Here is a 22,291-nt window from a genome sequence, read left to right as displayed (position 1 = left end):
TGGATGGTACACCGTACACCCCCTACTACTTGCCATTTGTCCCGAAATTCTGAATTTTATTAATTAATATCAGTTTTGTAAAACACTTTAATTGACAAATGAGATGGTGAGTCACCCGGGGGTGACCGAATCACCACGAGAAATCAACTGCCTCAACCTTCAAAAACACGCACTGTAGAGAATCGCGGGAACCACGTTTAAACCGAACACCTCAACTGAAACCCGCGAAAACCTCTCTCTCTCTCGCTACAATCCCATCTCTCTCGTTCGTTCTCTCTCTAACGCATCTCTCTCTGTAGGTTCTCTCTCGAGCCCTCCATCTACACTGATGATGCCATGCATGACCCACCGCCACCTGCCGTTGACTCCTCCCCCACAGCAGCGCCGTCGGCGAGTCTCAAGGCAAAGTTGAGGAAGATTCCTCCCATTCCCGTTCGGCGAAACCCTAGAGACGACTCTGTTGACGATAAGGAGGAGGAGGGCGATGGAGAGAGTGAAAACGACGACGTTTCCGATGATGATTCCGAATTCATTCTGGCTTCCTCCCTAGGCCTCAATCAGATTCGGACTCGCTCCAGTCCTTCGCCTCTTCGGTTCACCTCTCTGGCCGGTGAGCCTCCGAACCTTGGGAATGATGCCAAGAAGAATAAGGATGGAGCCGAAGCTCGCCCGAAAAGGACGAGTCCTCTGTGCCGGGCAACCTCCATGGAGCATAGTCAAGGTTCGTTCTGTTTGCGTATTTGATTTTGAGATGTGGATCAGAATAGAATTTTGGATGTTTCAGAGTATTTTGGTTTGAGCGAATTGATTGTTAGTAGCTATCCTCTCTTCGGTTGAGAAAGCGGGGAGATGAAAGAAAAATACAATTTCGGATTTGGTGTTTTATGTTTAGTTTAACAAAAAAACTTAGAAATATTTTCATGTTGGGTTTTCAACATATTTATGGATTTTGGATATCTGAATTATTTTAATTAGAAACAATTGATTTAGTCATGAATTTTGGACATTTTGAAGTACTTTATTTGGAACGATTAATTAACTGAGAATCAGTTATCCTTTGTTTGGTTTTGGAAAAAAATTGGAAATGCAACATGGTTATTTTAGTGTAGTAATGAATACTTGTGCATTTAGTTATTTTAGAAAATTTACTTGTTTATGGGAAGAATTTCAATAATCTTAAAATTGTTTTGAAGGTAAAAAGATATCATGGATTCAACCAAAATCTTTTAGAGTGCCATCACCACTTAATCCAGGATTGGAGGTATGGAATTGTATCATATTGGGTTTTATTTAGTAATTGATTTATTTAAGTTAGGTGGAGAAATTTAGGTAGTTCAGCTCCATATCATTGTGCTTTTTGTAGGCTCATCATGCAATTCTTGCCAAAGAAATTCAATCTCCTCGTTTTCAAGCTATATTGCGAGTCACAAGTGGGCGTAGGAAAAGAACCTCAGATATTAAGAGCTTCTCTCATGAACTCAACTCTAAAGGAGTGCGGGCTTTTCCATTCTGGAAGTCTCGTGCAGTTGGCCATATGGAGGTAAGCTCTCTCCCCTTTTAATGTTTCACTTGTTTAATTTTTTTTGACTAATCAGTGCTCATATCCCACTGATTAATGCTTTTCTAACTTTTTTTTTTTGTTTTCAGGAGATTATGGTTGTGATCAGGGCAAAATTTGACAGATTAAAGGAAGAAGTTAATTCTGATTTAGGCATATTTGCTGGAGATTTGGTGGGCATACTTGAAAAAACTGCAGAAACTAAACTTGAATGGAAAGAGGGTTTAGAGGACTTGTTAATTGTAGCCCGGCACTGTGCAAAGATGCCACCAAATGAATTTTGGTTGAAGTGTGAAGGCATTGTTCAGAATTTAGATGATCGGCGTCAGGAACTGCCAATGGGCACTCTCAAGCAAGCCCACACTCGCCTTCTTTTTATCCTTACTCGATGCACTCGCCTTGTGCAGTTCCATAAAGAGAGTGGTTATGAAGAAGATCACATTCTGGGTCTTCATCAACTCAGTGATCTTGGAATCTATTCGGAGCATATACTTGGGGCCATGCAGCAAGAAAGTGGTGGTCCTGTGGATGTGAATGAGAAGCAGTCAAAGAAGTCACATGCCCAGGAACACAGCAGTTTGGCTCCAAAGCAAGATCAAGTAGATCATGATTTAGATAGTGGAGTGGAAGATCATGAAGTTGGCACTGCCAAAAGTGCTGATTCAATTACAAGCAGCTACAAAATGTCATCTTGGAAGAAATATCCATCTACAGCAGAGAAAAACCACAGGAAAGGCAATGAGGCTGTTGATATGACCTCCAAGGTTAAACTAGATCCCTTGCCAGTTAAAGATGAAAACAAAACTGGTATCAATGATAATACTGGAAATATGGTTACTCCATCCTGCCTTTCTGAAAATGCAGAGGCAACCTCGAAAGTACACAGAGTTTCTTGGGGATGCTGGAGTGATCAACAACAAATAACATATGAAAATTCAATGATCTGTCGTATTTGTGAGGTTGAAATACCGACTGTGCATGTAGAGGATCACTCCAGAATATGTACAATCGCGGATAGATGCGACTTAAAAGGATTAACTGTAAATGAAAGGCTTGAAAGGGTTGCAGAGACTCTTGAAAGGATACTGGAATGTTGGACACCAAAAAGCACTGACACTTCAGGAGGAAGTCCTGATATTGTGAGAGTGTCCATATCAAGTGCGTCTGAAGAGTTAGATGATTTTTCCCCTAAAAAAAACACCTTGTCTCGATCGTGCTCTACGGACATGCTTGATTGTGTAAATGAAGCTGATAATGAGTTTGTCATGGATGATCTTAATGTTTTGCCTGAAATGTCATGTGATACTCGCTCTTTTCTGACAACTGATCAAGGTACCAGAGCTTCATCATCTGGAAGCTTAACACCACGATCACCATTATTAACACCACGTACCAACCAGATTGAATTGCTTTTGAGTGGACGAAGAGCAATCTCAGAGCATGAAAATTTTCAGCAGGTATGCAACTTCGCAAAATTATCTTTTAAATGTTTGTATGTTCTTTTAACATAAATGTTTATATATTTTTTGTGATTAAAAGTTCTTGGTTTACTATAATATTTCCTTTTTGTAATTAGTTTGTATGTCATTTTTGGTAATTTATTAATATTAAAAGTGTTTTTTTTACTTATGCGACATATAATAAAAAACGCTATTAGAATCACTTTTCCAAATTCTCATAAAAGTGTTTTTAGCAGAAGTGCAACAGAAGAAAATACTTCCAATAAAAACACTTCGACTAGAAGTACTACCAAATGGGCTCGAAGTGAACACCGCTATGACATGATATAAGGTGATTTGCATCCATAAGATCTACATCCTTGGAATAGGTTAAATTTCAATTGGTGAGGCTTAACAATAACACAGATGTGTCTCAAGTAATTTCAAAACTATCCATCTTAAGTGTTGGACAAAGATTCAAGTGTCATGCATGCTCATATACATTAATGTATCGGGACAACTTTTAGGATGCATTTCATAAATCTTTCTTGTTCACACCCTATACCTTATCTTTATTATAGTGGTTCCATGGAGATTTGTGTCTTCTTAAGCATATTTAGAAGCTATGAATTTTGATGATCATGTGACTTGCAAAATTTTTTCTATATTATATTAAATTTTATAATTTGTGGAGTGATTGCATTAAAACAACTAAGAAAATTTGAAAAGAATGAATTCTGAAAATATGTAGCACCAAAATGATGACATTGTATCTATGCACTTCTTTTCTTGGGCTTATATGGAAATTGTTCCTAGTTTACCACAAAATATGTCAATCTTTGTAGAGTTTTTTTGTTGTTAGAAAATTTGTTCCATAGTTTCTAATAACCTATTGTCACATATTAATAGAGATCATGAGCCCCCTATTTCAAGTCTAATGTGGTAGATGTTTCTTCTAAACTCAATCGCTTGGGCATCTAGGCTTTGCGGGATATATACTATGGTTTACCAAACACTGTATCTGCAAAGTGGTTTAACACATTTTCTACTCGTTTAATTGCAATTAAATTTTGTTTCCTTGTAAAGTCTACTACTGTTATCCTCATAGAGGGAATTTTCTATTTTAATCTTATGTTTGATGTTTCTCATTTCCCTTTAGTACTAGAAGTTACACTTGTACTTAAATTGCCTGTCCTATGCCATAGGTGTCCATATCAGGAACATCCACTTTTAGATAAGCAACACGTGTAAACAACTTCATTTCTTTCCTCTGCCTAACATATCATTGAACAGTCCCCAAATAGTGTTTATACAGTTATTTTAAACATGGAATAAACCATTTTCACACTTGACTAAAGGATGTAGAGTTCAATTGCACACTCCCCTAACCGTGCTCATACATAGTGTTTTTTTTTTCTGTTCATTTTTTTTAAAGTTTTTTTATGAAAGCATCCATTTTCATCCATCAACAAAATGATAGAGATTTAACTGTGATTGGGAACAACATTGAAAATATCCTTTGAAGACTTGAAATAGATGAGCAATGGTGGTTCCACTGCCCAGGCCTTAATTTGGGACACTAATGATGTTTTAGATTCCTCTTTGGACTTACATAGTAATTTGTTAAGTTTCTATTTTCATACTCTTGCAAGGAAAGAAAAAGAAATGGGAATGTTGTTGTCCTCTTAGGGAATGGTCATAAAAGTCTACATATGCCTAGTTAGTCTTTCAAGATGGAGAATTAGAATTTTAATAAAACTTATTATTATTTTCTTTAAGGGTGTGATTGCCTTACTCTGTAATAGATTAGGAAACCCTAGATGTGATTGTTTGTGAACCTTGGTGTGATTTCAAGGATTTTTTTTCTTCATTTTCAGCCATCCATAACCCAAGAAAATCATATAGTGCTGGAAATTTTAAGATCCTGCATCAAACTGAGGGAGGCAACTTAGATGAGCAGGAAATTTGAGATAAGGTTAATCATCTTTAGATTTTATAAAAGATTAGCATCCTTTTTTATTTTTTTTTATTTTTTATAGACAAACAAAAAATATATTAAAAAGTTCACCAAAGTACACATGTGGTGTATAAAGGATGCTAAGAATAAAAGAGGAAAAAGAAAAAATAGGTAACTAAAGATTATTGAGACCCAAGGACTTTTGCACTTAACTTGAATTCTCTTCATTTTCAAACAATCTGTAATCTCTCCTCCCACAATCTTCTTCCATTGTTTTCATGTACAAGATCCATGTCAACCTAAGAGAGTTTCTCCTAGTGATGAAGATGTCACCCATGCTATCCCAAACAAAGGGAACACCAACTACTATAAAACCTTGCTTTAGCATAATGCAAGAGAAGGTGATCAACCAACTTTTCTTCTTCTTTGCAAAGAAAGCATCTATTCACCAATAACTATCATCTCCTTTGCAGTTAATCCAGAGTTAGGATCTTACCCAAGTTGATATCAAGCATAAAAGCTCAGTTTTGTCAGGGCCAACAAATTCTAAATAACAACCACTGGGAACCACTTAGATCTTTCTTGCATCAAAAAAAAAAAAAAAGAAGGATTTACTAAAAATTTACCCTTCCTCACATCCATGCACTCTATCCTACTCTCCTCCTCATCTCTTTCCAGAAACTTTTCTTGAAGCTTTAGGAGAACTGCTTCTACCCTTTCTATCTCCTAACATTCAATTGCCCTGAAATCCAGTGGTTCCAATAGCCTCCCTCACCTAGCTGTTCCCAAACATCCATCACCCATGCAATCCTTTGTCAAAGCTATGACTTACAATGAGGGAAAAGACACTCCTCCCCACACTGACTATCTTTCTACATTTTCACCTTCCTTCCATTTCTTATTATTCCAGCCTTTCCTAATGGCCTTCCACAACCCTACCGCAAAACCACCCCCATCTTCCCGAGAACACCAACCCCATGCCCCCCACTCTTCTTCTCTAAACTTCGTAACAGTAACCTGCTTCTAAAGAGCCTTGTTCTCCATAGTAAATCTCCAACTCCACTTGCCTAGTGTAGCCTTGTTAAGGATAGAAAGATCTTTGATACCAAATCCCCTATTTCATTAACAGCAAAAATCGCTGTTTAAAATTTGCTTTACACAGGCACATGCAGTTTATGTCTTATTGGTTACTGATATCACATTGATACTTTGTTTTAAGTTTGTAATTTTTCTCCTTAATCGAAACATTCTGGATTCAGATATATTTCTAGAATGGATAATTTTTTTCCTACTTAAATTCTAATTTTATGCCTTCAATGTAGATTGCTGTTCCATACAAGTTTGATATGCTTCTTCTGAAAAATTATCCTCATGTTATCTGGCCTTGTTATTGCCTCCTCTCAAAGATGGTTTCTATCGTCCTTCTTGGATTAATAATTTCTGGGGTAATCTTGTTACTATTTTCAAAACTAGGTTGTAACAAATGGTTCCTTTTTTAACATGTTTCTTTATCTGTAATGTGAAGGTTTTACTAACATTACTTTTATGGATGGTTTGCATCATTTGGCTACTTTATGTTGTAAATTTTGTTGGAGAACATTTTACAAAAAATGTTAATTATTTAATCATACCATTGATTGCAGATAAGCAAGCTACTGGATATTGCTCGTTCAGTTGTCACTGTTAATTCAAATGATTATAGTGCTTTGGAGTATATGCTTGATCGTCTAGAAGACCTAAAATATGCAATCCAGTATAGAAAAGTGGATGCCCTTATTGTTCAGACTTTTGGGAGGCGTATAGAAAAACTACTACAGTGAGTTTAGTTTTTCACTTGAACTTTATCTTTAAATATTTCTCTTGGCTTATACAAAGTAAAGAATTTTATTGTCAGGTTCTCTTCATATTATTTTATAGGCACATACTTCTAATTTGTAAGCTAAATATACTTTGTCCTTTACTCGCATCATCCCTTTCATGTGTTTCTTCCTGGTTGGTTTTACTTAACATCTAATTATTCTCTCTTTGAATTTAGTTTACATGTTTGTGAACTATGCAGGGAGAAATATGTTCATCTTTGTGGACAGATAGAAGATGAAAAGATAGATTCATCTAATACCATGGCTGATGAAGACAGTCCAGTGGAAGATGATGCTGTTCGCAGTTTGCGCGCTAGCCCCATCAATCCATCTTGTAAGGATCGAACATCTATAGAAGATTTCGAAATATTGAAACCAATCAGTAGAGGAGCATTTGGACGAGTGTTCCTTGCCAGAAAAAGAGCAACTGGTGACTTGTTTGCAATAAAGGTCAGAATCTATAACTCCATGAAATGGCAAATGAATGGAACTAATTGGTATTATATGATTGTGATCGCTATATGCACATCTCCTCTTTCATGGTAATGTGAGCCAACTTGATATACACTATTGTAACACTCTGCAAGTAAGCTTTTAAGGAAAGTAGTAATTTGATATGGTATTCGAGATATGCTTACTAGAGGCCTCGTCTTCAAGCCTCTCTGTCAGTTTTCTTCTCCATTTGTTGAAACCATGTTCTGAAGGGGACTGTATGTATGGCTGAGTGTTAAGTGTTAGCTATCTTGATATACATTACTGCCTAATGCCAATGAGCTTAAGCTTTCAGGATTATTAGTATTCTAAAATTTAGACATACATTTATTTGAAATAAACCAGTTAGGGCAAATTTGTAGTCTCATAGTATACATTTATGCCATGGAGGATAAGGGCCCGTTTACTGTTCTTTATGAAATTGATCATCAGGGATGCTAATTTGAGATTTCATTATCTAAGACTACTGTTTCCCTCTAGTATTTAGAATTTTGAATATAAAGTAAATAGAAATTTATCACCCATCACTATCTATAAATGAGATTGGCCTTTCTAGAAGTTTCTCAAGAAAAAAATAAGAATATTTTCAACTTCATTTTGGATTGTTCCTTATTGGTCTTGAACTTCTTTGCCTTTTTATATGGAAATTGAATAAATCCTGATAAAATTGTATAACTGTAGGCCAGCCAAGGCCCAAAGGTTTATTCCCCACTATATTAGCCCAACTAACTAACTTTAGATTTATCTCTAAAACCTCAAGGCTATTGAAAAAGGTGAAAATATTCCAGCAAAAGGAACATGGAAAATTGTATTAGAAAGATGTGTCCATGCTAGCTTGGTATTTTAGATGATATAAATCATCTAACATTTAAAGGCAGAAATGTTCTAGATAGAGCTGAATGGTGAAAAAAAATGCGCGTCATCATCCCCAAGTCGTTGGATAAGGCACTAAATTCAGAAGATTCTGATTGGATGAAGGAAGAGGAAGGAAGACGCTTTAGTATCTTGCATCTGATATCAAACTAAAGTGCAGGTCTATATATTGGGGGATGGGTTAGTGGCCTCACTGTTTTGGATGCTTGTTTTGTTACTTCTTCAGGGATAGCACATATTGGCTCAATTTGGGTTTAATGTGATTTTAACAAATGTGATGCATCTGCTTCTTGTCTGACAACAGTTCCATAAGACAAAAGGGTGATAATTGTGCAAATGGTTGAAAATCTTGATTCATAAGCAGACTATTGAAGCAAAAGGAGGATACTTGCACAGCAACTATTATCAGTGTGAACATTTTGGAGGTTAGGAAAGGGATTTTGTGTAAGTCCTTACTAACCTGTGGAGCTTCTTAGAAAATTGAGGCATGAATAAAGATCAAGGTGAAGAAGATTACCTATTAAGTGTTTGGTGTGTGTGTGTATGTCTGTGTGGAAAGTGACATTGGCCACAATAGGAAGTTGGCATATTTGATGCAGTTTTTGGTGGTCCTTTGACAGAAATAAAACTAGTATTGGCAAGCTGTACTACCGCATCAACGCTTGATGATGTTATTTTACAGCCAGCTTTTTATTTGAAATCTACCTCTTTGAATTGACACCAACCTGGGACACCAATTGGTAGCTGGAGAGGAGCCTGCCTTATTTTTTACCCAGGCTCATTTCAATTTAGCTGTACCTTGTCCTAGACCAAGAAAATGATTAGGCCTTATTTTTATGAAATCAAACCATGTAATTACATGTATTGTGAGTGCTTGGAATGAAAAATTTTGCAACTAAAATAAGCTAAAAATGTGGTTAATTTTTTTTAATTTTATGGAAGAGATTGACATGACATGAAGGTCTTTGTGGCCACTTGAATTAAGAAAATTTTCTTTTCTTTTCATTGTTGTGTGTGTGTATCTGAATTTTTCTTTGCAACTCAAAAATTGTGATATACCCAAATGTCATTAACAAACCACATCTGCTGCTGTTCTTCCTTTTATTTTGCCATCTGTACAATACCTCTCTTAAATATTTGGGTTGGTACCATATTACTGCTTCAACAGAACAGAGGGTCAGTAGTCATCTTTTCATCTTTCATTTATCATTCTTCTTTTTCCTTTTTAGCTTTAATCCATTTTTTTACTCTCTACTTTTTTGCTTCATACCATCTTTATTGACATTGGCCCTCTTTGAAGGTTTCTGAATCATTTAGGGTAACTCTATTTTATCACTTACTGGCACTTGGAGCAGGTTGCATGAATGGGCTTATTTTTATTTGTATTTAATGGTACTTCCTCTTATCCATTTGAAACTCCCCATCTTGGCTGCATTTATGAGCCAGTTGTTTCTTAGACACCTACTATTTCTTTGCTTTTTTTTTTTTTTGTTTTTTTTCTCCTTCTTTTAATAATATGCCTTGAAGCTGGTTTTAGTGGAGGTTATGAACCTCAAGTCTTTAGTTTAAGGACATCTGTAGTTCATCCCCTGGGTCTATGGGAAATATCCTTGATCCTTTCTTATTAATGGACCTTTTAGAAGCGTACTGAATATGGGCATTTTAGCCCACCTGTATTAGCATGTTGGTGTTCGCATGTACATAAGTGTATAGAATATGGAAATGAATTGTTTGTAGTTAGCTCAAAATAGTCTTTTTCCAGAAGTAACTAATATGGTATGAACAATCATACAGGTTTTAAAAAAAGCTGATATGATTCGTAAAAATGCAGTTGAAAGCATTTTGGCAGAACGTAACATCCTAATATCAGCCCGCAATCCTTTTGTGGTAAGTAGGTCCCAGCATATAATACTTTCAAGGATACTTTGCTGATGGAAATCCTTTACTAATGCTGGCTCATAATATGACCATGAACAGGTTCGATTTTTCTACTCCTTCACATGCAGGGAAAACCTTTATCTGGTGATGGAATACTTAAATGGAGGAGATCTTTACTCTTTGTTGAAAAATCTTGGCTGCTTAGATGAAGACATGGCACGTGCGTATATTGCGGAAGTTGTAAGGACATGTTAATATCCTTGCTTGTATCCAGATTTGCCTACTGCTTGTGTCTTTGTCTAAACATCTTATATAACATCACAAGTATCTTGTTTCATTTTCATCAGGTTCTTGCTTTGGAGTATTTGCATTCCTTAAACGTGATTCATAGAGATTTGAAGCCCGACAACTTATTGATTGGTCATGATGGCCACATCAAGGTCAATAGTTTGCAGTTTTATTATTGTTTAGATAATCAAATCCCTTTCCTATATGGTTAGAGTTTTCACAGCATATAAGTATTTTGGCATTTATCATTCATTGACAGTTAGGTTTTTAATCTGATTGGAGAGAGACACATAGAAATGCTTTCTAACATTAAAGAAAAAAAATCCTATTACCTGAAACAAAGTGGATCATTCCTCATGAATTTGATGGTACTTATAATTTATCAGTCTAAGGTGTTAGTTTTTCCCTAGAATCAGTGTCTATTTATCATTTCCTCGTTTGAATTTTTCTTTGCAAATGGATATCTGTAATGTAAATTTATCATTGGCTACCTTCATCTCTTATTTTCCATTGGATGAATGTTTCATGTGAGAATGCTTCTTTTATGGTGGATTTTCCTCATCTTTATTGGCCGTGGGATAATTAAAGAAGTTGGTTTAAGGACAATGAGATATTGGTGATGACAGGTATTGGAATGCAGTTGTTATTAATATTTGATTGTAAATTATTAAGTTCTCTTGTTCTTACAAGAACTCTAGTCCATAAAGCTAAATAGAGAGGTGGAGGATTAGTTGAGTTGCCAATGTAGTGCAAGTGAACTTTTCTTGTATGTATCTCTTCATGATTTGTTGGAAATTGTAATGTGGTTGGGTTTCCTTCTACAATGCAATACTCAACAACATGACATTCTGACACGAAATATGGGATGTAAAATAACAAGTTCTATTTTTTAGATTGACTATACACATAGTTTATATAGGAGATTACAAGAGAAGAAATAGGAAACAAGAGACATAATAGGAAACTAACTTATTCCTAAATCATAAAACTATCTATTTACAGGAATAGGAAACTAACATAATAGGAAAATAATTCTCCTATTCTATTTACCCTATCACCAGCCCACAAGAATTTCATTGTGAGTTTAAACACCACTATCAGGGTTGTGTTGAGTAAATGCCCATTTTTCCTCTTGGCTACCCCATTTTGTTGGGGTGTGTTAACACATGATGAGTCATGGAGAATGCCCTGTGATTGAAAATAGGGTGACAAAATCTGGTTAAAGTAATCTCTAGCATTGTCTGTCCTAAAGGTTTTTATTTTAACCCCAAATTGGTTTTGAACCATTGAGTGGAAATTAGGTATAACAATGCTAACATCAGATTTTTGTTTAAAAAGAAAGATCCATGTAACCCGAGTGCAGTTATCAATTAAGGATACAAACCAACGAGCCCCAGAAACATTAGGTATGGTCGAAGGACCCCATATGTCACTATGAATCAAATGAAAAGGATGAGAACTTCTTTTATTGCTAATAGGAAAAGATACATGAGTATATTTTGCCAATTCACAAGTTTCGCAATGAAACTCATAAATATCTAATCCTTGGAACAAATGAGGAAACATGACCTTTAAAACCCTAAAAGATGGATGACCTAGACGTAGGTGATACAACCAAATGGTATCTTTATTTGAGGAACTGAGAAAAGACAACGACAAATTATTACTAGTTTTCTAAGATGATTCAAGGTGGTAAAGACCGCTCCTTTCCTTAGCAAGTCCAATCCTCCTCCCCGAGCCTTGTTCCTGAAAAGCACAATAAGAAGGGAAAAAAGTAGCATAACATTTAAGATCATGGGTAAGTTTTTGAATGAAAACAAGGTTGGCCAACAATTTTGGTACATGAAGGACATTTTTAAGAATAAGGGTAGGTGTGATGTATATGTCTCCGAAACCTGCAACGGTAGCTAAAGAGCCATTGGCCACTGCAATTTTCTTGTTACTTGGGCTTGGGATATAGGTATGGAAAAGTTGAGATTTAGAGGTCATATGGTCTGTGGCACCAGAGTCTATTATCCAAGAGTCATAATCATAAAACTATCTATTTACAGAAATATGAAACTAACATAATAGGAAAATAATTCTCCTATTCTATTTACAGCTCAATTACAACCTATTTACAGCTCGACACATTCTTTACTTGGTTGGCCTCAGATATTAATGCTTGATGGTCATTTGACTAGTTGGATTGGGTAATGGCATACTGCTGAAGATATGTAGTAATTTATTATGTATTAAAAAGTGGCAGAGGCAGATGATCATCTTTCCTTGCACTGTCAAGCAGAATTGGAGTTCATTGGATTTTGCTTTCTCCTTTTTTGGAATTAGTTGTGACATGCTGCTTGGTTATTGATTTGCTATTGGACTAAAGTTGGGAACCAAAGCAAGTATGGATATTCAGAAATGTGTTGTGCATGCACTTTTTTTTTTTTTTTTGATGGGCAAACGACCAATAAATATATTAAAAAGCCAAAAAAGGCTACACCAAGTACATAGTAAGTATACATGTGTGCACCAAAGAAAAAAAGGGTGCATGCACTTTGAAAGGAATTGCTAAGAAGAGAAATAGAAGATTTAATGATGTTTATCCTGATTGTTAACTGAAGACAATCTTTTCAAGAAGCTATAGGTATGGGCAATCTCAGGGCTTTAGAATGATTTTTCTTTTGTGGATGTTTTAGATTCTTTTTGTTTTTGAATATTTTCCTTTTGTATACTGTGTCTACATGGGATATGCTCTCTCCTTTGCTCTAATAAAGTTGTTCCTTAAAAGAAAAATAACTTAGCAAAATGTAGGGCAGATGGGGTAGAACATCACAATACTTGACTTGATTCCAATAGATAATTGCTCTTAAATAAATACAAGGTTTCTGGCGCTTTTTTCCTCAATCTCCCACCCTTTATCACAAATTTTCATGTATTATTTCCACACAGGACAGAGGATATATTACTTAAAGCCATGAGAACTCTAAGCAAGTACGGAATTGTAATATGCTATCACTCATATGTACCAAAGATCATGTCTCTTAGAAATCAGATGTGTTGGAATATAAAAATTAAAATTTGATGCTATTTCCTTCCATATATAAATTAGTTCACTCTTCTCTATATAAACCAAGGTAAGGGACATTGTTAGCTTTTAAGTTAGATTAGTAATATGCATACCTCACTACCATAAATTGCATTACACTTCAATGCTTTGACATCTACACAGTTTGAAACTGGCATTTTGTTGCAATTTTTCTAACAATGAACATGTAGTATTCAATAGAATTTATGAGTTTTGGGGAGGGGGTAAGGTACCCTTCTTTTTTTATAGGCTAAAAAGAAAAAGAAAAAGAAAAAGAAAAAGAAATTGAAATGATATTTGTTGAATTTGTTTTATTGTATGAAGAGAATTTTGAATTTGCATTTACTCATTGTTTTATGCATTAGCTACACCTTTAGGGAGATATTTCTCTAGTACTTCTCATACTGTTAATCTGACCAAGGACAGGTTACTCTTGCATACTGATCTTACTCTTGCACCATTTAGAATATATAGCTTCTCCTTCTGAATTCCCCTTTTTAATGTTGTCTATGATGTGAAATATTTCCCTAGATCGTTTTACAATAGTAATCAGAACCATCATGATCCAATCTAGGATTTGGTTATTTGTGTACATGGAATTCATATTCTGTTACAGGAAGAGTTTAAGTTAAGCAGGAATTGCTTCCTCTTTTTCTTCCCATATTTTTTGGCACTGTAGTCATTTCTCACAAATCTCTAATCCCTTCTGGTACAGTTGACAGATTTTGGGCTTTCTAAGGTTGGTCTTATCAACAGCACCGAGGACTTATCAGGTCCTTCAGTACTGCTTGGACATGATGAACCAAATACCACTGTACAAAAACCATTGAAAAGAGAACAGCGTCAAAAGCATTCAGTTGCTGGAACCCCTGATTATTTGGCACCTGAGATACTTCTTGGCATGGGACATGGTTCTTAATTTATTTCTTTATCAATACTGCATATTCTGTGAATCAATGGGGTTCTCTTCTGGTCATATTATTTAATCTTCCCATGCTATTCTTCTTGTAGGCACAACGGCAGATTGGTGGTCTGTTGGGGTTATTCTTTTTGAGCTGCTTGTAGGTATTCCACCATTCAATGCAGCAAATCCACAGGTAGGGTGTCTGTCATTAATACCCTTAGACTCAGATGTCCTGGATAATAGTATTTCATATCAACATTGTCATGGAATGTTTCCATTTTCTTTTCAAACGTCTTACTTTTTCTTCACAAAATCATCTATTAAAGCTCTAGAAACTTACTTTCTTTATCAATCTGAGTTAATAGGTGCAAGTTCCATACTTTTACAGAGAACATTAATTGTAAATTTCATACAGCACCGTGAACATGTGCATAGAATTATTTATATGCTGGTTTTAATTGATTCACTTATTGAAAAGTCAACAATGGAAATTGCACCTTAAGACAATCATCTGGCACACAAATTGTCGTTAATATAAAGTTTGGCTTGTTTGTTGCCAACTGGTCATGCAACAAATTGGATTTACTTTAGCTGTTTTTGATTGTTAATGGATGTAATGGCAAGATTTGTTTATTTAGCAATATAAACTAGTATCTGACTTTATATACAATAAAGTAGCTATGACAGGCAATCCAACCATCTTTTCACCTTTTCTGTAGCCCTTGTTGATAAGTTGCATAAAGAAATAAATGTTGCAAAGAAAACTATGGCCAAGAAGGAAAATTTTAATTCTTATAAACAGAACCCTAACTTATTATTATTATTTTTTTATAAATAAAAACTCCAAAAGAGCGACCTAAGGTATACAAAAAACAAACCTCCCTTCACCACCAAAGCTCAAATAAGAGAAAACAGAGGGAAAACCTCAACAAGTGCCCAACGATTCAAAAAAAACTTACTAAAGTCAGTAGACAATCATCTATAAGCAACTTAGACAGACCACAAAAAGCAAATAAAATCCCTTTTCAGCTTTTGGAAAAAAAACCTCGTTATCAAATGCAATGTTGTTCCTTGCCTTCCAAACCATCCAAAACAAACACAAAGGACTTGCTCACCAAACTTTCTTGCGCTTTTTGCTCACAAAAGAACCATGTCATCCCAATAGAGTATTTCTAACCAATGAAGATAGCACGTAAGATACCCTAAAAAGCTCAAAAAGTAGTTCCCATAAAACCCTTATCTTTTCACAATGGAGAAGCAAATGATCTATGAATTGTTCATGCTCAAGGCACAAGTAACACCTATTTGCTAAAGACCAGCCTTGTCAATGAACTTGATCCAAAGTTAGAACTTTACCCTACATTGCCTCCCACGCAAAAAAGCTAACTCTAGGCTGGACCCAAGAAAGCCAAATACCACTAATTGGAAAAGACCTACTAACGTCTAGTTCCAAAACATTGTAAAGGGACTTAATTGTAAACTTGCAACTCTTTGTCGTTGACCAAAGCAATGTATCATTCACATCCTTGCACACTCTTTGACCCTGCAAACATGCTGGACATCTCTCCACGCAATCTATCTCCCAATCATTTAAGATCTAGAGAAACAAGGATTCCAACCCCCTCTCCCCCTTTCAACTGAAAATTTCCAAACATCCTCCACCCACACATTCTTAGAAAGAGCTCAAGCAAATAAAGAAGGAAACAACACACACAAAAGATTATCCCCACATGACTTTATCCTTCCCAAAAAGCACCCTCTGCCCATTACCCACCAAAAAAGAGGAGCTAGATCTCACAAAATCTCAATCCTTCCTTATTGTTTTCCACAACCCAACCCTATGCCCTTCTTTTACCTCCTAAGTTGCCCACCCTACTCTTGCTTCCCATACTTACCATAGATAACCTTATTCCAAAAGGCCCCTCTCTCATTTTCAAAATGCCAACTCCACTTGCAAAGGAGAGCCTTATTAAGAATTGAAAGACTTTTAACACCCAAGCCCCCTTTTCTCTTATCTTGGCAAACAACCGCTCACTTAACAAGATGAGGTTTACGCTCTAACACCCTACCTCCCCATAGAAAGTTCCTCTAAATCTATTATAACCTCAATCTAACAGCCCTTGACATACAAAGCAAAGATATAAAATAATTGGGCAAGCTAGATAAAATACTTCGAATAAAGTTATTCTCCCTTCTTTGGAAATATATTGTCTCTTCCACATAGACAACCTCTTGTGAAACCGCTCTTTTACTCCATCCCAAGCTGCTGTAGACTTAAATGGAGCACCTAAAGGAAGACCCAAATAAGAGAAAGAGAGACTACCCACCTTGCACCCAAGCTCAACAAGTAAATCATCTAAATTCTCCACCCTTCCTACTGGAAGGGAGAACCCTAACTTATTATTCTTTGCTTACTTTATATTTCTGTGATTTTCCTAGGTCTGGCACATGAAAATTTGTTTTAGAATAAGTGATTCAGTCAATTTAATTCATTAGATTGAACCCCTACCATAATGTTCAGGAGATTCAGCCATTGGGTTTCTAGTTTTCTTTGGGATGCCTAGTTTGTTTTTCTAAACAGGAGGACAACAAGGCAGAGTTGTACACTATTATATTTGCTTAAACTCAATGCTATCACTCTAGTGGCTACTATAAAACACTGGGATGACAGTGGGTATTATTGGAATAATGGGAAATTTGGACCACCAGTTTGTAGGTTTTAGGCTCTGTTTTTCACTGCGATGGCACAGGGTGTTGCACTATGAATTTCAATACCAGCAATAAATCCTAATGGGCAAAGGTTTATATTTGCCTTTCCTTGGGCTGATCTTCTCAAATTTTTGAAATTTGGTCAAACTTTGTCTCTTTCTGTGAATTATATTCCAGATTTCCCTTGTATTCGTCTAAGCTGTGATTAAATTAACCATTCTGTGGTGCATGTTAAAATTATATCCTATGTAAATAAGCCACGAGATACTCCCCAAAACATTAATACTTTATATCAACTTGATTGAGGGTTTTCATTAATGCATATAGTAATCCCAAAAGAAAAACAATACTAATACAAGGAGTAGTAACAGAACATTAATACTATTTGTCAATTTGATATTGAGGGTTTTCATTAATGCATATAATACTCCCAAAAGAAAAATAATAATAATAAAAGAAATAGTAACAATCAATCAGATTCATCCAATGATTTTTGTTTGGATTCTATGTGCATTATGTATGAAGTTTGATCATTCTCCTTAGAAATTCTTTTTCCTAATGTTTGTGGTTTTCCCTTTTGGTCTGCAGTCATGTTTTTGCTCGGTAAGGATTAGACTCAATACTTTACAAAGACATGGACTTTGTGATCCGATCTTTATAGATCATTTTTTTCTTATAATTTCATGAAGTATAGTTTCTCTTGTTTGTACATTATCATTACTTCAAATTCTTGGGTTGAGCCACAAAGGAAATCTATTTTTAATATCTATCACTTGTTTACCATATACCTATTTGGAACTTTTGAATTCAAAATCAATAAATCACAGTGTATGCTTGATTTTACATTATTGGATATCTGAGGACACTGAATTTGAAAATTGTTTCTAATGAATCCTCTTTTATTACAGAAAATTTTCGACAATATTATGAATAGAGATATACCCTGGCCGAAAGTACCTGAGGAAATGAGCTTTGAAGCACATGATTTAATTGAAAAGTAAGATCTTTGTCTAGGCATCTATATGTTTGATGGATGTACGAATTATGCAACATTATTTTGGTAGTATCAATGACTGCTTACTTTAATTCTGTTGATGTGCCTAAATCTGTACTAGTAAATTAGAGAACTCTAGAAGATCTTCAATCACCACCTTAGCTACTACCATTCCGGAACAACTCAATTATAGTTTTAAGTGAAATTAGAGCAAGGTATAGGATTAGGATGGTTAGGGTCATCTAGTAATTATTGGAATATAAAAGGACGTTTAAGCCACTTCTCCATACCTCCTCCAAACCACCTTCTCTCTCTCTCTCTCTCTAATTAGTGGCAACTCCTTAGGCCATCAAGTTAAAAGCAATAAAATCTTTCTATGGCTACTTTATGTGAAAAATGCTGAAGGTTAGATCCAGTATCAATTCATCTCTTCCTGGGGTAATGAAATTTGGATAAAGGTAATTATAAAACCACTTTTCTCTTCCTTGGTTCTTCTTTTCTCTTTTCAGAACTACTGGTTCCTTCACCAGTCTTCATGTATTTCATCCCTCTTATCTCTTTACTCTCAGTAATTAGTGGAACATATAATGGTGGTAACTTGGTGCAATGGTAACTTATTGGGCTGTCAAGCACAAAAGCACTTGAGTTAGCATGTGGCATCTTCATGCAGAAATGCCAAGGATTGCATCTTCCAGTTAACCGTCCTAGAAGCCCCCAAATGAGAATTCTAGAAGTGTCATTGGAACATTGGAAATATCTAATATTGTTTTTGAGTCTTTTCAGGGACATAGAAAGCACACACTAACTATAATGATTCTGATGAGAATGGGGTACTTGGAGAACAAATGATTCTTTGAATCGCGACTTGGATGGTTCTCATTCTTCATGGGTGTTTACTTAGACTAAAATTGCATGGTTACTTCAAAACAATACATGATTGTTCAATGAGAATACTGAACTGTGAAATCTCAGAGAGATGCTTCAGGCTCTTCTAGTAGGAGATCAATACTGACTAAGAAAACGGTTTTGAATTGTGTATGCAAGAGGTGGTTGCAGTAAATCATTTCACTGCCTTAAAGTTTCACTAAGTTACTGTTCCATAGATCTATCCAAATAACAAAATGGATCTAGAAAATTTTGGAAAATTTATTGGTGAGAAGTTTAGGAATGTGAAGGAAGTAAAATGTTGAGGTACATGCTCATAAAGAGGAGTGAGGACAGCACTTGCAATGGAAGTAAGCTAAAGGAATTGTATTTGCTGTCTCTATTTTTTGTTGTGGCAGTGTAGACTTTGATATCTGGAAACATCTCCTGATATTTCTCTGGAATTTTGAAACCAAGCATTCTCTCTTTGTTAATCAATATGACTTTTATTTCTCTGCGGATGGTTTGGGTTGCATATTATATAATCTCTCTCAATTCGGCATTATGAGATCGTCAATTGAATTAATACTAGTGGAAACCATATATAGATTCTGTTAGTTGATTATTTTTTTTAATGATTAAATGAAATAAGGAGAAACTACCTGCTTATGGATAAATTAAGAGTAGTTTATTTTATTCCAGATTGCTGATTGAAAATCCATTTCAAAGGCTCGGAGCTACAGGGGCTAGTGAGGTAGAATCATATTGGCTATAAAACCTTGTTTGCAAAAAATGTTGGAAAATGTAAATTGACCCAAAACTGTAAATTATTCTGGCAGGTGAAGAAACATGTGTTCTTCAAAGGCATTAATTGGGACACATTTGCAAGGCAGAAGGTAATTTATTTGGACTTCTTGTAATATTTGAAATTTAACAGTTGAAAATTTTGTGGTACTTTTTAAATTCCCCTATTGCCTGCAGGCTATGTTCATACCATCGGCAGAAAGTGCATATGACACAAGTTATTTCATGAGCCGATACATATGGAATCCTGAGGATGAACATGTCCATGGAGAAAGTGACTGTGAAGACACGACTGAAACATGCAGTGGTACATGCAGCAGCGGTTCATTCAGCAATGTACAGGATGAAGAGGTATGCGGTTTTTTTTTTTTTTAATTTTTTATTTTTGTATAGTAATCTGTTGGTCTCTCTGCACATCAAGTTGTTAATGTTAAGACTGCAAATTAATATGGAAATTTAAGCTATTAGGCAAAAGACCTATAATATATATATCAAAAGTAACTCTTAATTCCCTGCTCACGTATGACCTCACACGTGGGTTCAATAAATGAGGGAATAAACACATAGAGGGGTTCAAACTTAAGACCTCCAGAAACCAAAGCTGAGATACTATGTTGAATTATGAATTAAACCAAAAGCTTAATCCATTGCATAATATGCCAATAATGTATATCAGCCCAAATAACGCTAAAACTGTCCATGGTTATCTTACTTGATACCTGTGGTTCCTGGAGAAAATTTACTGCTGAAATCTACATATATGATCATCTGGCTAGTAGCAGATTGAATCTTCGTTATGAGTTGATAAGATTTGGAATAATCCAATCTGATTAAATATGCACTTCTTAAAGTAATGTCTGAATCTGTATTTGGTGACTTTATCTTCAAAGATCTGATAAGGATCTAAAAAATTGGGCTTGTTCAATAGGATACAACTCTGAATACCGTTTTGTGATTGGACTTTGCTACATATATCTGATTGTAGCTTTATGTGCATACGACCTCATCTTTCTAACCATTGTGTGCCTGTCAAGCAGGGGGATGAGTGTGGTAATTTGGCAGACTTTAGTGCTCCAAACCTTGCTGTCAATTACTCATTTAGTAATTTCTCTTTCAAGGTGAGACTAGCTGGACTTGTATACTTTAAGGAATTTGTAGATGACAAACAGAAATGAAATCAGGGGTCCTGTTGCCAAAAGCTTTTGAAATGGGCTTATCATGTTTCATAATAGTTGAAATCAGTGTATTTCAAAATTTCTTTACATGTGTGAGTATTGTATTAGGATTTTAAGAAACGAAGATCTAATTTTTGCTTTCCAGTTTTATGAATTACTGTTTTCAATAATGAAATTGTGCCTTCAAATTTGGAATATAATGGCCCCCGATCATTTCTGTGTTATACCAGAGACCCGCTTATTAATTCAAGACATCACAGTCCAATCTCTGAAACATCTTATTTTGTTATCAGAACTTGTCTCAACTGGCTTCCATCAATTACGATTTGCTTGTGAAGACTTTTAAGGATTCACCAGAAACGTCCAGATCGTCCAATCCATGAGAAACTCTCCCTTCTGTCAGCTTAATCTCCACCTTTGTGATAACCAGTCTTCTATCGAATTCTTTGACGAGGAGTGAAAGTTTTTAATCTATAAAGGAATTTGAGAATAGGCTCAGCTGGTACAATATGGATTCCATTTCTGAACTAGAAGTCATTTGACTTCTTGTTACAGAGTGAAAAGATGGGCTATCTATACCTTGTGGGAGAGATCTTGAGCATGCCAATCAGATAAGATTGATCTCAAACTGTTGAAAGCCCGGGATAAATTTGCTCTTACTTTGTTTTTAATCTTCATAATTAGAATTGTCATTTTATTGCAATAGAAGAACACTATTTATTCTACTTCCTCTGCAAGTTCCCTTTGTACATATACACGCTCTTTTCAATAGATGTAATTTTCTACTCCCTCAGTTGAATTCCTTCCTGTAGCAAGTTGTAAATTATGCTTTATGGAACCAACTTTCATCAATGTGTCTTGGAAATATTTCTGTTGCTTCCATTTTTTCACTTGCATTTAAGGTGAAAAATATGTGCATGAATTAGTGAATCACATATCCATGAAAAATATAGGTACTAGCAGCATCTTTTTCTACTTTTCACACATTTGAATATCAGTTAGTATGACACAACCTGATCTTGGCACCATGGATATTCATGATTTGTGCGTAAGGAATGCCTAAAGCCATGCTTTTGGCAACCTGCAGGTCTATGGAACAACCTTGGAGACCTTCATTTCTTTAAATAACTAAAAACCATTATATAATTTCAATTTAAATATTTTTGGGATTGGGGGACACAGTGATAGTAGTTGGGGATACCACACTCAGCTGGGGGAGAGTTAACATTACTAAGGGATAGGGAACACCAGTGGGGGACAGTTAACAGGGCAAAACCAATGTGTTTCCCTTGCACAAGTCCAAAATTCTCCCACAACAACTATAACAGCAGCACAACAAGAACAAATAATAATTCAAGGACGTATCAGCTAGGTGACACCAGAAATAACGTGAAAAAACGCTTCTAAAGGAGGTAAAACACCATGGA

At 35.5% G+C, this 22,291-nt stretch overlaps 1 protein-coding gene across 3 annotated transcripts; it reads left to right on the top strand.

Annotated features, from left to right (window-relative positions):
* Window positions 1-128: 128 nt before the first annotated feature.
* LOC100252544 (probable serine/threonine protein kinase IRE) lies at window positions 129-21,721 on the top strand. Of its 3 annotated transcripts, none has more exons than XM_059733762.1 (17): window positions 133-721; window positions 1,194-1,261; window positions 1,364-1,540; window positions 1,648-3,015; window positions 6,598-6,770; window positions 6,990-7,263; window positions 9,973-10,065; window positions 10,156-10,296; window positions 10,404-10,496; window positions 14,130-14,325; window positions 14,426-14,511; window positions 17,936-18,024; window positions 19,588-19,639; window positions 19,725-19,781; window positions 19,867-20,040; window positions 20,727-20,807; window positions 21,158-21,721. In XM_059733762.1, exons 1-17 carry the CDS (start codon window positions 337-339, stop codon window positions 21,245-21,247), a joined length of 3,597 nt encoding a protein of 1,198 aa, XP_059589745.1. In that variant the 5' UTR covers window positions 133-336; the 3' UTR covers window positions 21,248-21,721. The 3 variants fall into 3 exon arrangements, 2 of the variants coding, with proteins under 2 accessions (XP_059589745.1, XP_010662396.1); XM_010664094.3 differs by having other exon boundaries at window positions 134-721; window positions 7,014-7,263; XR_009464475.1 differs by lacking the exons at window positions 17,936-18,024; window positions 19,588-19,639; window positions 19,725-19,781; ... (1 more) ...; window positions 20,727-20,807; window positions 21,158-21,721 and having other exon boundaries at window positions 129-721; window positions 14,137-14,325.
* The last annotated feature ends 570 nt before the right edge of the window (window positions 21,722-22,291 follow it).

The sequence above is a fragment of the Vitis vinifera genome, chromosome 16, assembly GCF_030704535.1.
Source record: "Vitis vinifera cultivar Pinot Noir 40024 chromosome 16, ASM3070453v1".
Taxonomy (NCBI): domain Eukaryota; kingdom Viridiplantae; phylum Streptophyta; class Magnoliopsida; order Vitales; family Vitaceae; genus Vitis; species Vitis vinifera.
Note: the sequence above shows the minus strand (reverse complement) of the source record. Positions and strands in the feature narration are given on the sequence as shown.